At 37.2% G+C, this 16,295-nt stretch overlaps 1 protein-coding gene across 1 annotated transcript in view; it reads right to left on the minus strand.

Moving 5' to 3' along the window:
• Positions 1-11,395: 11,395 nt before the first annotated feature.
• Positions 11,396-16,295, minus strand: part of DPY19L1 (dpy-19 like C-mannosyltransferase 1) — a 95,253-nt gene continuing 90,353 nt past the window's right edge. Inside the window, exons 22-23 of the mRNA XM_065883493.1 lie at positions 14,034-14,215; positions 11,396-12,647 (exon numbers count right to left, since the gene is read on the minus strand). Coding sequence (XP_065739565.1) covers positions 14,059-14,215 — 157 coding nt within the window. The 3' untranslated portion in view covers positions 11,396-12,647; positions 14,034-14,058. The remainder of the gene's footprint in view (positions 12,648-14,033; positions 14,216-16,295) is intronic.

Consider the following 16,295-nt stretch of genomic DNA (forward strand, 5'->3'; position numbering starts at 1 on the left):
CAGACTCTAGGTCCATACACCTCACTACAAATAACTCAATTTGGTTTCTTTATATGGCTGAGCAATATTCCATTGTATGTATGTGCCACATCTTCTTTACCCATTCATTTGTCAATGGACACTTAGGTTGCTTCCATGTCCTGGCTAGTGTAAATAGTGCTGCAATGAACATTGTGGTACATGACTCTTCTTGAATTATGGTTTTCTCAGGGTATATGCCCAGTAGTGGGATTGCTGGGTCATATGGTAGTTCTAGTTTTAGTTTTTTAAGGAACCTCCATACTGTTCTCCATAGTGGCTGTATCAATTTACATTCCCACCAACAGTGCAAGAGGGTTCCCTTTTCTCCACACCCTCTCCAGCACTTATTGTTTGTAGATTTTTTGATGATGCCCATTCTGACCGGTGTGAGGTGATACATTGTAATTTTGATTGGCATTTCTCTAATGATTAGTGATGTTGAACATCCTTTCATGTATTTGTTGGCAATCTGTATATCTTCTTTGGAGAAATGTCTACTTAGATCTTCTGCCCATTTTTGGATCAGGGTGTTTGTATTTTTGATATTGAGCTGAATAAGCTGCTTGTATATTTTGGAGATTAATCCTTTGTCATTAGCTTCGTTTGCAAATATTTTCTCCCATTCTGAGGGTTGTCTGTTTTGTCTTGTTTCCTTTGCTGTGCAAAAGCTTTTAAGTTTCATTAGGTTCCATTTATTTATTTTTATTTCCATTTCTCTAGAAGGTGGGTCAAAAAGAATCTTGCTGTAATTTATGTCAAAGAGTGTTCTTCCTATGTTTACCTCTAAGAGTTTTATAGTGTCTGGCCTTACATTTAAGTCTTTAATCCATTTTGAGTTTATTTTTGTGTATGGTGTTTATTTTTGTGTATTGTGTTCTAATTTCATTCTTTTACATGTAGCTGTCCAGTTTTCCCAGCACCACTTATTGAAGAGGCTGTCTTTTCTCCATTGTATATTCTTGCCTCCTTTATCAAAGATAAGGTGACCATAGGTGTGTGGGTTTATCTCTGGGCTTTCTATCCTGTTCCATTGATCTATATTTCTGTTTTTGTGCCGGTACCATACTGTCTTGATTACTGTAGCTCTGTAGTATAGTCTGAAGTCAGGGAGCCTGATTCCTCCAGCTCCGTTTTTCTTTCTCAAAACTGTGTTGGCTATTCATGGTCTTTTGTGTTTCCATACAAATTGTAAAATTTTTTGTTCTAGTTCTGTGAAAAATGCCATTGGTAGTTTGATAGGGATTGCAATGAATCTGTAGATAGCTTTGGGTAGTATAGTCATTTTCACAATATTGATTCTTCCAATCCAAGAACATGGTATATCTCTCCATCTGTTGGTATCATCTTTAATTTCTTTCATCAGTGTCTTATAGTTTTCTGCATACAGGTCTTTTGTCTCCTTAGGTAGGTTTATTCCTAGGTATTTTATTCTTTTTGTTGCAATGGTAAATGGAGGTGTTTCCTTCATTTCTCTTTCAGATTTTTCATCATTAGTGTATAGGAATGCAAGAGATTTCTGTGCATTAATTTTGTATCCTGCTACTTTACCAAGTTCATTGATTAGCTTTAGTAGTTTTCCGATGGCATCTTTAGGATTCTCTGTGTATAGTATCATGTCATCTGCAAACAGTGACAGCTTTACTTCTTCTTTTCCAATTTGGATTCCCTTTATTTCTTTTGCTTCTCTGATTGCTGTGGCTAAAACTTCCAAAACTATGTTGAATAACAGTGGTGAGAGTGGGCATTCTTGTCTTGTTCCTGATTTTAGAGGAAATGGTTTCAGTTTTTCAACACTGAGAATGATGTTGGCTGTGGGTTTGTCATATATGGCCTTTATAATGTTGAGGTAAGTTCCCTCTATGCCTACTTCCTGGAGAGTTTTTATCATATATTGGTGTTGAATTCTGTCAAAAGCTTTTTCTGCATCTATTAAGATTATCATATGGTTTTTATCCTTCAATTTGTTACCGTGGTGTATCACATTGTTTGATTTGTGTATATTGAAGAATCCTTGCATTCCTGGGATAAACTCCACTGGATCATGGTGTATGATCCTTTTAATGTGCTGTTGTATTCTGTTTGCTAGTATTTTGTTGAGAATTTTTGCATCTATGTTCATCAGTGATATTGGTCTATAGTTTTCTTTTTTTGTCACATCTTTGTCTGGTTTTGGTATCAGGGTGATGGTGGCCTCGTAGAATGAGTTTGGGAGTGTTCTCCCTCTGCTATATTTTGGAAGAGTTTGAGCAGTACTGGTGTTAGCTCTCCTCTAAATGTTTGATAGAATTCATCTGTCCTGCGCTTTTGTTTGTTGGAAGATTTCTAATCACAGTTTCAATTTCAATGCTTGTGATTGGTCTGTTTATATGTTCTATTTCTTCCTGGTTCAGTCTCAGAAGGTTGTGCTTTTCTAAGAATTTGTCCATTTGGCATATAGTTGCTTGTAGTAAACCCTCACGATTCTTTGTATTTCTGCAGGGTCAGTTGTTACTTCTCCTTTTCCATTTCTAATCCTGTTGATTTGAGTCTTCTCCCTTTTTTTCTTGATGAGTCTGACTAGTGGTTTATCAATTTTGTTTATCTTCTCAAAGAAAAAGCTTTTAGTTTTATTGATCTTTGCTATTGTTTCCTTCATTTCTTTTTCATTTATTTCTGATCTGATCTTTATTATTTCTTTCCTTCTGCTAACTTTGGGGGTTTTTTTGTTCTTTTTTCTCTAATTGCTTTAGGTGTAAGGTTAGGTTGTTTATCTGAGATGTTTCTTGTTTCTTGAGGTAGGACTGTATCACTATAAACTTCCCTCTTCGAACTGCTTTTGCTGCATCCCATAGGTTTTGGGTCATTGTGTTTTCATTGTCATTTGTTTATAGGAATTTTTTGATTTCCTCTGATTTCTTCAGTGATCTCTTGGTTATTTAGTAGCGTATTGTTTAGCCTCCATGTGTTTGTATTTTTTACAGTTTTTTCCTGTAATTGATATCTAATCTCATAGCATTGTGGTCAGAAAAGATTCCTGAAACGATTTCAATTTTCTTAAATTTACCAAGGCTTGATTTGTGACCAAAGATATGATCTATCCTGGAGAGTGTTCCATGAACACTTGAGAAGAAAGTGTATTCTGTTGTTTTTGGATGGAATGTCCTATAAATATCAATTACGTTCACCTTGTTTAATGTGTCATTTAAAGCTAGTGTTTCCTTATTTATCTTCATTTTGGATGATCTGTCTATTGGTGAATGTGGGCTGTTAAAGTCCCCTACTATGATTGTGTTACTGTCTGCCTTGTCACTTTAGCAAAGCTATATTGTAACTAAACTTGGTTTCAGGCACTCCCGTGCTCTGCTCATCTCCAGCCCTAGCACACTTTTCAAATCTTCTGATCACATGATACGTTGCCTAGCCTGTTGGTTCTTTCTGTAGATCAAAGAAGTAGAAATGAAGAATAAGTAATTAACAGATGACCAGATCTCTTCCCTAGCTTCACCTTCAGTAATCCTGAGAACAAACTGTGTGAACAAACTGTTTGAACAAGATAACGTCTAGAGGAAGATCACAAGACGAGGAGCCTGCACACAATTGGTGGGGGGTGGGGTGGCGACTCCTCTGACCCCGTATCTCAATGATTAACTGAGATTCCTTCCCCTTTTCCCTTTAAAACTTTCATGGCTGAGCAGAATCTTCATAGTTGGTTTTGGGGGACACAGGTCTGCCTTCTTCCCGGATCACTGGCTTTCTGATTAAAAGCAACTTTCCTTTCCACCACCAACTGCAACTGGGGTATTGATTTTTGAGCAGTGAGCAGCTGGACCTGAGTTCAGTAACAGATTTTATCATCCTAAATGGTTGCTGCTGGCCTTTTAAATGAGACACCTGTTTCCCTTCTCCCTCTGTTCCCTTCATATTGAACTGAAGGCCAATGGTATGCCAGGCACCGAGGGAAATATTATTTACAAATTGTGATTGCCAGAGAAATTGAGGATTTTCTCTCAACAACCTGCCACACCTATGATGGGCTCTTCTTTTCATGTGTATTAGTATCTGAGAGTGTCTATTTGTTTTTTCAATATTGAATATTTGTTGAAGAATAATTATAAAATATGCATAAAGTATAAATAATTATAGTAAAATCACATCCATGTACCCACTACTGCATTTCAAAGAACATATACACTTCAACTTTGAAGACCCCTTTGTGCCTTCCATCCTCTGACAGTCACTAATGTAATTTTACTTATAATTTACTTGTTTTTCTTCATATTTTACCATGTTTTAATCCCTTAAAAATGTGTTAACTTTACATGTTATTGAACTTTCTCTAAATGAACTCACATCACATGCATTCTTCTGCAAATTAGTGGGGCTTTTTTGGCTTAATAGTTCCCCAGGAGTCATCCATGTTGTTGCCTACAGCTGTTTTAGTTTTACATATTCAATAGGACACTGCTGGATGACTATACTTCAATGTCTTTATCCATTCTATTTACTCCAGACACATGTGCAAGTGATTTCCTGATTTTCTGCTGTTATGAACACTTGGCAGTAAATTTCTTAGGCATGTATCCTGGTGCACGTGTAGGAATTTTTCTGGGGTATAAATCTAAGGCATGGAGAAGTTGGGTCTTAGTATGTATAATCTCAGATTTATCAGGAAATGCCATTTATTTCCAAAATAATTACCCTCTACTGGGAAGGAAAAAGACTTCGTGTTCTCCCACCCTTTTCCTAGTACATTAAAATTTTAACCAATGTTGCAAGTTATAAATGTTGTCATTGTGGTTGCATTTTGCATTTCCCTGATTATGAATAGGTTGGATTTTTTTTAAAGATTATGAGCCATTTGCATTTCTTTTTCAGGAAATGCCATGTTTTTGGCCAATTTTTCTTTCTATTATTTTTACTCTTTGTAGGAGTTCTTTATTCTGTATACTAATCTTTTGTCAGGTAGACAAGTTGCATATATCTTCTACACATCATGGCTTGCTTCACTCTCTTCATGTCTTTTAGTGAATAGAAGTTATTAACCATAACATAGTGAATTGATCGCTCCTTTCCTTTAAAGTCAGTGTTTTGGACTTCTCTGTTAGCGCAGTGGTTAAGAATCCGCCTGCCAACGCAGGGGACATGGGTTCAAGCCCTGGTCCGGGAAGATCCCACATGCCGTGGAGCAACTAAGTTCGTGTGCCACAACTACTGAAGCCCACGCACCCTAGAGACCGCACGTTGCAACTACTGAAGCCCACACGCCTAGAGCCCATGCTCTGCAGCAAGAGAAGCCACCGCAATGAGAAGACTATGCACCGCAACCAAGAGTAGTCCCCGCTCGCCGCAACTAGAGAAAGCCTGCACACGGCAACGAAGACCCAATGCAACCAAAAATAAATAAAATTAAAAACAAGAAATTATTGTTTTGGGATTTTAGGAAGTCCTTCTTTGAGGAAGTTCTCCCTGAGGACATAAAGATATTATCCTACATTGTATTCTAGATTTTATAGTATTATCTCTCATACTTAGGTCTTCATCTATCTGGAATTTTATTTTTATGTATGATGTGAGGTAGGGAAACAATTTATTGTTTTCCATATAGATAACCAATTTTCAGCTTCATTTATTAAATATATGCACGTTTATTTTGAGCTATCGATTATTCTATTAGTCAATTTCCAAATCCCTGTGCCGATACTTTTACTGCTGTTGTGATAAACCTTTCTAGATGGTAGGCAAAAATGTCCTTTCGTGTCCTTCTTCAGATTTGTCTTGATTATTCATCCATAAAATTTTTACATTCAGCTTGTCAAGCTCTATAAAAAGCCTATTGGTATGTTGATTAAAATATAGGTCAATTTGAGGTAAACTAGTATTTTTACAACTTATGTTCAATTCATTCTTGGTTCTTGTTTACATCTTTGTTCATGAATGTAACAGACTTGTAATTTTCCTATACTGCATTAATCCTACTCTGCTCTTGTTGCTTAATGTTACAGTCGCCAAAAAACTGGAGTTCTCTTACCTCCTATTCTCTGGGTGTTTGTACAAAATTGATATAATCGGTATCTTGAATGTTTAGTAGAAGAGGTCTGCAAAACTCTCTGGATTTGTTGTTTTCTTTGAGGGAAGATCTTAAAATATTATTAATTCAATTTCTTTGCTAGGGATAAGATTATTCCTAATCTCTATTTCTTTTTGGACTAGTTGTATTTTTCTAGGAATTTAACCATTGATCTAAGTGTTCAAATTTATTGACAAAGTTTTTCATAACATCTCCTCCACCTACTCTCTGCAGCTTCCGTAATTTGCCATTCCTAATTTTTATGCCTTCTTATTTTCTCTCAATTATGAATTATTTCAAATAACCAACTTTGGCTTTGATACCGTTGTTTTCTATCTCATCAAGTTCTGCTCGTTATTTCCTTCAGTTGCGGGAGGGAGTATTCCGCTGTTCTTTGTCTATATCCCTGACATTGACATTTGAATTCATTTTTAGTTTAATATGTGCATTTTAGACTAAATAAGAAAAAAGCAAATTTCTAGATTTGCTTTAATTATATCCCTCAAGTAGTTTGTAGTATACCATTGTTCTATTTTTTTCCTCAAATTTTCATCATAAGATTCTTCTTTGATTCATGGAGTATTTAAAACTGTTTTTTAAATTTTGTATTGATTTTTCACATTAAGGGGTTTTAATCATTAATCTTTTTTTCAAGAATCACTATTTGGCCCCCCGTAGGATCAATTTTTTTCATTCAACAAATATTGAGCACACATATATGCCAGGTACTATTCTAGGTTACATCAGTGAAAAAAATGGATAAAAAATTTATGCCTCCCTGGAGTACATGCTTTGTCAGTTCTTGAAAACGTCCCACATGTTAGAATAGAACGTGTATTTTTCATTTGTTCAGTGTAGTTGTTCTATATATGACCATTACATCAACATTATTTTATTAGTCAAATCATGTATATCCTTACTGACCTTTTTGCCTGCTTATTACATCAATTTCTAAGGCAGGTATGTTAAAATTTCCTGCTGTGTTTGTGAATTTGTCTACTTCTCGTTTTTAACCACCCTTGGAGGCATATCCTTTTTAAAAGAAGACTGATTCTCAAATAAACATGTCTTACCTTAAAAAGTTTGTAAAGAATGGATCCAGGATTCTAATTTAGTTGTCTCAATTATGGTAATATTAATTGTATGACTGCTGTCATCTGTTTTGTCTAACATCCTCATCTAGTGATAACGTGAGTCTCTCCCCATCCTTTGGGAATCCCCTCCTCCCAGACTTGAACTAAATTCCTAATCAGAGTTCCCTGCTTCCTGACCAGCAGTGAATGTGCCCAGGACCGGCCATCCTAGTATCCTAGGACCGGCCATCATAGTATCCTGGGCCACACAACCCAAACTAGGCCGAAGAGAATCCTTCCTTTGGAGACAGACATATCCATCTTTGCCATATTGCTTCCCAGCAGTTATTTGGTGACCAGCCATTTCTGAATGTATCAAGGTAGCTAGCTAGGATATGTTGTGAGGTTCATTTTTGTTTAGCTGTTTCTCAAGGACGTTTTTTTCCTATATATGATATTAATCTAATCTGGAGATACTGTGTTTCCTTATTATTTCATCTCCACAGTTGGAATACATAATCTTCCATTTCTTTTAGTTTAAAAAAATAAATTTTAGTGGCATCTACAATGGAATTGACTGCATTGTTGAATAAAGTATGGTTTATTTAAAAAATCATTAAGTGTTACCACTTGCTAGGCACGGTGCTAGGAGGCACTGTGGATTCGGAATGGAATAAGACATAGGTCCCGTCTGACAGGACACAATGCAGTAGAAAAAGTCATGTTAAATGTGCAGAATTTAGGGGTTATAGGAGTGGGGACAGTAGGGGCAGTTCACTCAGCCAAAGGATAGGCAGTCAGGGAAGGCTTCACAGAGGAGGTGACATTTGAGTTGAGTTGTATCTGGAAATGAAAACTGATCAAGAAAGCATATTCCACGAAAAAGAAAAAAAAAATCAGCAAAGAACAGAAACCTGATTCTCCACAACTAATATTAAATTGTCAAAGTGATTTTTAAATTAGTCTCTTTTTATTCCTTTTTGGTTTTTGTTTGTTGGCTGCTATATCCCCATTTCTCACTGTCACTCAAATCAGGGTTTACACATATACATACTTATGCTGCCACTCTCCCGCTGCCCACAGCTACCATGGCACTCATCTCTAACCAAACACAGAATTCTTTCCTTAGAGAGTCTACTCAACACTACATTCCATTATTCATAAAGTAGAAAGAGTCAATCATTATTAATAAAGGAGACTGTGTGAGAGAAACTTGCTTACCGTTTCTAATTCGATTGGGCAGAGACATGCAAAGGGTGGACATACAGATGTAAGGCAGAGAGGGCTGGTTCTAAAACGCCACTTGGGCATTTTTTTGAAGTTCCAAATCTTAGGACACACCCCAGACTGATTAAATCTCAATCTGTGGAGGTGAGGGAAAGGCTTCAGTATTTTCAAAGCTTCGCAAATTATTTACAACGTACAGACAAGTATGAGGACGACTGCCATAAAAAGTCTTTGTTAGAAAAAGCCAAATTCATCATAGATTTGGAGTGAATAACCGAATTGCAGCTCCTAGGAAGAGGATGTTCTAGGACAAGAGGGAGGCCTCTGAATCTGGACTCTGGTTAATAAGCAGATACCAAGAGTGAAGACCAGAGGGGGCATCATCACCAAGGGGGGCAGAACCAGGGATGTTAGCTGTGTCCATAAAGCTGAGCTGAAGAGCTGGCCTTCAGGCACCATTTTTAAAAAATCAGTTTTCATAGCCTGATGCCAAATCTTCTTAGAAATGGTCATTTTTTATTTTCAGTTCTTTCTATTTTTTTAGAAATGGTAAGTACTAAAGCTTTAAAAGCAATCAGCATAACAACTGAATGAGCATAATTCTGCTACATTCAACTTTCTTTCAAGGTATTAAATCTGCATACAGGGGAAAAAAAGTCCAGCTACTTTTAAAAAATCAATGAAATTATATTATGCTGAATTTAAATGCACATGCTGCATAAACAGAATACTTGATAGTGCTACCGTTTATTTGAAAGTCATTTTGACAACTCATTACTTAATTAGAATTGTGGGTTAGATTTAAAAGTACAGAAAGCATTGCTCTGAAAGCAGAGCCAATATCAATAGTATCTTAATCTCTTTGCAAAAAAAAAAAATCTACCTTTTAATTACACTACAATGACTCCAAATCTTGAGAAAAAGTCTCCAACTCTCACATTCATTCAGAATTTTAAAATCTCTCTCATGGGAGGAAAGGTGAGAGGAAAGAGTTTTCAAGACTTTTCTATATCTTAATGTCCTTTTTAACTTCGAATGTAAAAATGTATTTGTACTGATACAGTACTGTGAAATAAAAATCAAGAATGTAACGAGGGCTTCCCTGGTGACGCAGTGATTGAGAGTCCGCCTGCCGATGCAGGGGACACGGGTTCGTGCCCCAGTCCGGGAAGATCCCGCATGCCGCAGAGCAGCTGGGCCAGTGAGCCACGGCCGCTGAGCCTGAGCTCCGCAACGGGAGAGGCCACAACAGTGAGAGGCCCGCGTACAGCAAAAAAAAAAAAAAAAAAAAAAAGAATGTGATGAAGTTCAAAAGCACCTCCTCTTTTTCTGCACAGGGAACAGTTTTACTGATTTAAATTAGAAAGGTCTAGTTGAGGGAAGGAGAAAGGGAAGGCAGAAGAGAGAAACAGGTGATCTGTGAACCAGAGCTGATCCTTAACTGCTCCCTAATAGAGGGAGAAGACTAAGGATTTTTGGAGCCAAACAAAAGTAATAAAGTGGAAAATGAAGTTTTAAAATCCACACACATCACTGAATATATTTTCTTTTAGGCAAAGTAATTTTACAAAAGTAAATTTGATCTCAAATGATTTCACTCTTTTTCCATCTCTGAACTGAAAAGAAACAGGTCTAAGCCCAGTCTAGTGTACAAGTTCAAAATACTTAAATGACCCATACCACCTATTCAGAAAACACAATGCAAGTGAGCTGTATTAGTGTCTGGTTAAAAATTACCTTATCTGTTCTTGGTTAAAAATCACCTTATCTATTCTTTGTTCCTTGCAAGTTCCGTTGAAGCATGCTCCCTAAGAGACAAAGAAAGGACTCTGTAAAATTCAGTTCCCAATACAGGGACCCTCTAGCCTGTCCTGGTGGGATAAGTGCTCTCAGGAATGGAGCACCCTCTAGAGGCCAGGATTCCAGATAGTCTCTTCCCATCCATTAGAGCCACTTTTCTCAAGTACAATCCCTGCAGGAACATCATCAGCATTACCTGAGAACTGGTTAGAATGCAAATTCGGGGGCCCTACCTGACTTACTACTTTGGGGCTACTATAACAAAATACCACAAACTGGGTACCTTATTAAGAACAGAAATGTATTTCTTACAGTTCTGGAGGGTGGAAGTCTAAGATCAAGGTGCCAGCTGATTCAGCATCTGGTGGGAGCCCACTTCCTAGCTTATAGATTACACCTTGTAGCTGTGATCTCACATGGTGGAGGAGGAAAGGGAGTTTTCTTGGGCCTCTTTTATAAGGGCACTAATCTTATTCATCAGAGCTCCATCCTCATGACCTGATCACCCCCAAGTGTCCCACCTCCTAATATCATCTCCTTGGGGATTAGGATTTCAACATATGAATTTTGGGGACACAATCATTCAGATCATATAGCACCACCTTAGGCCAACTGAATCAGAAACCTCTGTGGTGGGGTGCAGCAATCTGTGTTTTAACAAGCCCTCCAGGTGATTCTGATGCACACTATATTTGAGAATAACTGACCTCAAACATGTCAGAGAATGAAGGTGTTACTGTGTAAAAATATTAATTATACAGGCATGAATTAAGCTAAACTGTCTTTCCTCCAAGCAGATTAAAAACAAAACAAAACAAACAAAAACTAAGTTGATGCTTATATCAAGCAAATACAAGGAGCTATAATTTAGGAAATGTCATGAGACCAAACTGTGGTTTAGAACTAATGTATGAAAAAAAGGTTTCAGCAATTCTGGAATTATCCTCAAAATATGGCTTTAAAGAATGATTGTGTCCCTTCATGGAAATGATAAAGGAAATGTTAGTGTATAATGCCATAAATATAAGAAGAGTATGGGGAACCTCAACACCTATACCACCACTGATGGAGAGGACTAAGTAGTGTCATGGACCTTTAACCCTTCCCATTTATTCAGGACTGCAATCTGTCACAAACCAGTTCATGGTTATCTGACTACAGAATGAGGCTGAACATGTCCACAGCCAAGGAGGAAATGAAAATAACAATCAAAAAAACACTTTCTATATTTTTCATGATCTTTTTTATTTAACATATATAGTACATGTAAACTGGCATAAAATTCATAAAAATACAATTCCCCTATGCATTATCACTTTATTTCTGATACATCCTTTCATTTTCTCCTTAATATCATTGTTCTATTTTAACACTACGCTGTTTCTGCTAAGCACTTTTAGAGGCTTATCTTTTTATAGAAATAATGCCCCAACTTTGTTTCTTTTATGTCATAGCAATAGCTATTTTATCACTTCCTTGCCCATCCTAACCTTCCTCACACTAAAGCAAAATATTTTTAAATGCTAAAAATGCATAAAATACTGAGCTTTAATACTATTTTGTCATGTATATCAAATCTACCACTACTCTGTGCTGCCATAAAAGATGTTAATGATCTACAGCACCGGCTGCTACCAGATGTGACCAAGGCTGAGTGGGCAGTGTAGCCCAAGGCCTCTGTTCTAAACTGACTGGCCTAAAATATACTCATAGTTTGCTGGTGGAGTTACATCAATAAATACTGTTACAAAAGGAGTCTTCTGGCAAAAAAAAAAACCAAAAAACTAATTTGATTACTTTTATCTTTTCCCAGCATATGAAACAGTTATCACAGTATTTTAATGTTTTTCTTATATAGAATTTCAAATAATTACATGTGAACTTACTGGGAAAGGAATTCCTGAAAGGTGGGAAGAAGAGAGAACTTTAAAAGTAAAATTTTTTTTAAAAAATTGTAACTGCTGGATGTATAAAACGTATTTACGAGAGAAACAATGGCAAATAAAGCAGAGCACACACTTCCGCTCTTCCTGCCCATGGTGCCTCTCATCCTCCTCGACCTCAAGTGCCCACTTGCCTTTTTTCTGCATTGCTTCATCACTGCTCAAATTCTACTCCTAATCCACAACTCCCCAGATGCTTCCTTGTTTTCTGACTGGTAAAAGACCAAGAAATAAGTCACCCGGTAAGTGAGAAAGAGGGGGCAGGCACCTGAAGACACTGACAATCTCCGCTGGAAGGAGGCTCCCTGGGAGAGGCGGGCTCTGGGGCAGGCTGGGGGCTGCACAGTCCTCAGCCCAGGCTGTCTCGGCAGCTGTCTGCTCTAAGCAAGCTAGTGCCTCCCCCAGACCAGGCTTGTCCTTGGGCTCTGGTGAGAAGGCAGAAAGAGAACAGCTCTTCACTGGCTCCCCGGAGTGGGCACCGGAAACCATCCCTGAGGACTCAGGTCTCAAGGACAATCCACAATGAGGTTAATCTGCCTGTGGTTAATAAAGAGAACACTGTGTAATTAAACGTGTAGTCCACCAGAGTCATGGTTTGCTTAGAACGTTAAATCTTAAAACCATTTCTCAAAACTAGGAGGATTCACTGTTTTGAAGAATCTCATTTCACACAAATTAACTTTTAAGAAACAAAAATTCATACTAGGAATTTAAAGCAGGTTGGAAAATTTTCCAAATAAAAATAAACAGGAAAGAAAAAAAACAAAGAGGAAGGCTGAATATACTCATCATTCCTCATACTGAAATGATGCTTTCTGGAACCAAAATTATAACATAAGGTTTAAGGCTTCGTCTTATTAAAGACAGGCAATTTTAAAAGTAAAATATAAAAACTCCATTCACTTATCATTATTCATTTACTTATTTGACAAAAAAATTAGTCATATTTTATTGTATTTTAATAGTAAAAGAAAAATTACCACATACTACAGTCTACTGTTCCACTATAAATTATGTCTACTCAAATATACATTAGTTTCTAGATGCATTATATTTGTGGTTGTTCAAAATAGTTTTCTTAAGTCTACAATTATACATGAAAATTTTTAAGTGGTTTAAAGTTATTAAAATATAAACATTTGAACAATACTAAAAATGAATACTAAAAATACACAATTGTCATTAAATTTTTTAAACCAAGAATAAGTACTTGATAAGCAACTAAATGTGTAAATAGCACTTATTTGACAAAGAATATTGAGAAAGAGAGAGACAGACAGACAGACGCACACACACTAATGCCACATGGTTGGTAGTTAACAGGAATTTGGTCTTAAGGACCAGGTCCAAGAGCTTGGATTAATAACAGGCAGGAAATGCTTCATTAACGAGAGCAACAGAGAACAAAAGAATGTGAAGAAGTGAAACAAACAGAGTTCTACATAGCAAATACGCATGTCTGCCCCATCTATTCTTACTGAAGTTGATGACAGGGGCTGACTTGACTGAGGAACTTACAATAATCGCTGAAATGTTCAAAAGACAACAGCAAAAGGCAGAGAAAAAAGCAAGTGGCATCAATAGTCCACGAACTGTAAAATGAGCCCCTAAACAGTCCGTAAGTGACTATATTTTCATATCACCCTTGTCACGACCCATCATATTTTTTATACACGTAGCTTTGCTCACTTCAGGACAAATATTTAAGTCAAGTACAAGCATATACTCATTTGCATAGCAAATTTTAAGGGGTGCATTGAAATAGTAACCAACTGATAAACGTATAAGTATTTTTACAATCAGAATGACATTCAAATTGACCAAATAAGATGTTTTTCATTTGAAAACAGTTACTTATAAAAGTTTTGGGGATTTGAATTAAAAACAAGGCATGAGCTATTAGCAAAACATGAAAACCATTACTGGTGGACTTCTCTGTAGGCAGTGGTCATTCCTCTATAACTTCTAAGACTTTGTAAACACTGTTCTGGAATACAGTGGTGAAGTGAGGCTTGGACTCCTTTACTAAGAGGGTACATAAGGGAGGTTTCCCAGCATTAGCAGGATCTTCCACATCCCAGATTTCAGGCATACTGCAACCAGGCCTAGAAAAGTTAACGTGCAGATTAAAAATCAATGTACATTATATAATGGCAGATAAAGGAACACACTTTTTATGTTCCTACTCTCATGTCATTTTTTTCGACTTAGTTTTTCTTTTTTAAATCCTATCATAGTTATTTATATTTATGTAAGCTACCATAAATCCTCTTGAGAACAAGGTGAACACAGCAAAGGTAACTATAAAGAAAGAAAAGACATATAATATACATGAATTCAGGTGGTGGGGTAGGAAATCTCAGTTGAATTCTGCCTCAGCTACTTACCAAGAATTCTGTGTTGGGTAGTTCACTCAGTCTCCCTCTCCACATGTGTAAAATGGGAAGTACCCATGACATAAGGGATTATGGGAGAGACTGTATCAAGCACGTACTCAGTGGTAATATACTGACACAGAACATTATACAGGCGTACCTCCGGGAGATCGCGGGTTTGGTTCCAGACCACCACAATAAAGCAAACATTGCAATAAAAGTGAGTTACATGAATTTTTTAGTTTCCAAGTGCATATAAAAGTTATGTTTATATTGAAGTCTATTAAGTGTGCAGTAGAATTACATACCTTAATTTAAAAATTCTTTATTGCTAAAATAACGTTAACCATCACTGAGCCTTCAGTGATAAGGCTTCACAATCTTTTTGCTGGCGGGGGGCCTTGCTTTGATGTTGATGGCTACTGACTGATTAGGGTAATGGCTGCAGACAGCAGGGGTGGCCGTGGCAATTTCTTAAAATAAGACAATGATGAAGTTTGCCACCTTGATGGACTTTTCCTTTCATGAATGATTTCTCTGTAGCATGCAATGCTGTTTGACAGTGTTTTACCCACAGGAGAACTTCCTTCAAAATTGGAATCGGTACTCTCAAACCCTGCTGCTGCTTTATCAACTGAGTTTATATAATATTCTAAATCCTTTGTTGTCATTTTAACAATCTTCACAGCATCTTCACCAGGAGTAGATTCCATCTCAAAAAATTACTTTCTTTGCTTATGCATAAGAAGTAACTCCTCATCCATTAGTTTTATCATGAGATTACAGCAATTCAGTCACACCTTCAGGCTCCACTTCTACTTGTGGTTGTCTTGCTATTTCTACCACATCTGCAGTTACTGCCTCCACTGAAGTCTTGAACCCCTCAAAGTCATCCATGAGGGCTGGAATCAGCTTCTTCCAAGCTCCTGCTAATGTTGAGACCTTGAGCTCTTCCCATGTATCACAAAGGTTCTTAATGGTATCTAGAATGGTGGATCCTTTCCAAAAAGGTTTTCAACTGACTTTGCCCAGATCCATCAGAGGAATCACTAGCTATGGCAGTTATAGCCTTACAAAATATATTTCTTAAATTATAAGACTTGGAAATTACTCTTGATCTATGGGCTGCAGAATGGATGTTGCATGAGCAGGCATGAAAACGTTAATCTTGTCGTACATCCATCAGAGCTCTTGGGTGACCAGGTGCATTGTCAATGAGCAGTCATATTTTGAAATGAATCTTTTTCTCCTGAGCAGTAGGTCTCAACAGCGGGCTTAACAAAATCAGTAAACCATGTTGTAAATAAACAGTTCTGCTGTCACCCAGGCTCTGTTGTTCCATTTACAGAGCACAGGCAAAACAGGTTTAGCATAATTCATAAGGGCCCTAGGATTTTCAGAATGATAAATGGAGCACTGGCTTCAACTTCAAGTCATCAGCTGCTTTAGCCTCTAATAAGAGAGTCAGCCTGTTCTTTGAAGCTTTGAAGCCAGGCATGGACTTATCCTCTCTAGCTATGAAAGTCCTAGATGGCATCTTCTTCCAATAGAAGGCTATTTCATCATTGAAAATCTGTTGTTTAGGGTAGCCACCTTCATTAATGATCTTAGCTAGATCTTCTGGATAACTTGCTGCAGCTTCTACATCAGCACTTGCCACTTCATCTTGCGCTTTGATGTTATGGAGACGGCTTCTTTCCTTAAACCTCATGAACCAAACTCTATAGTTTCAAACTTTTCTTCTGCAGCTTCCTTACCTTCTCAGCCTTCATAGAACTGAAGAGAGTTAGGGCCTTGCTCTGAATTAGGC

The sequence above is a fragment of the Phocoena phocoena genome, chromosome 9 (genome assembly GCF_963924675.1).
Source record: "Phocoena phocoena chromosome 9, mPhoPho1.1, whole genome shotgun sequence".
NCBI lineage: Eukaryota > Metazoa > Chordata > Mammalia > Artiodactyla > Phocoenidae > Phocoena > Phocoena phocoena.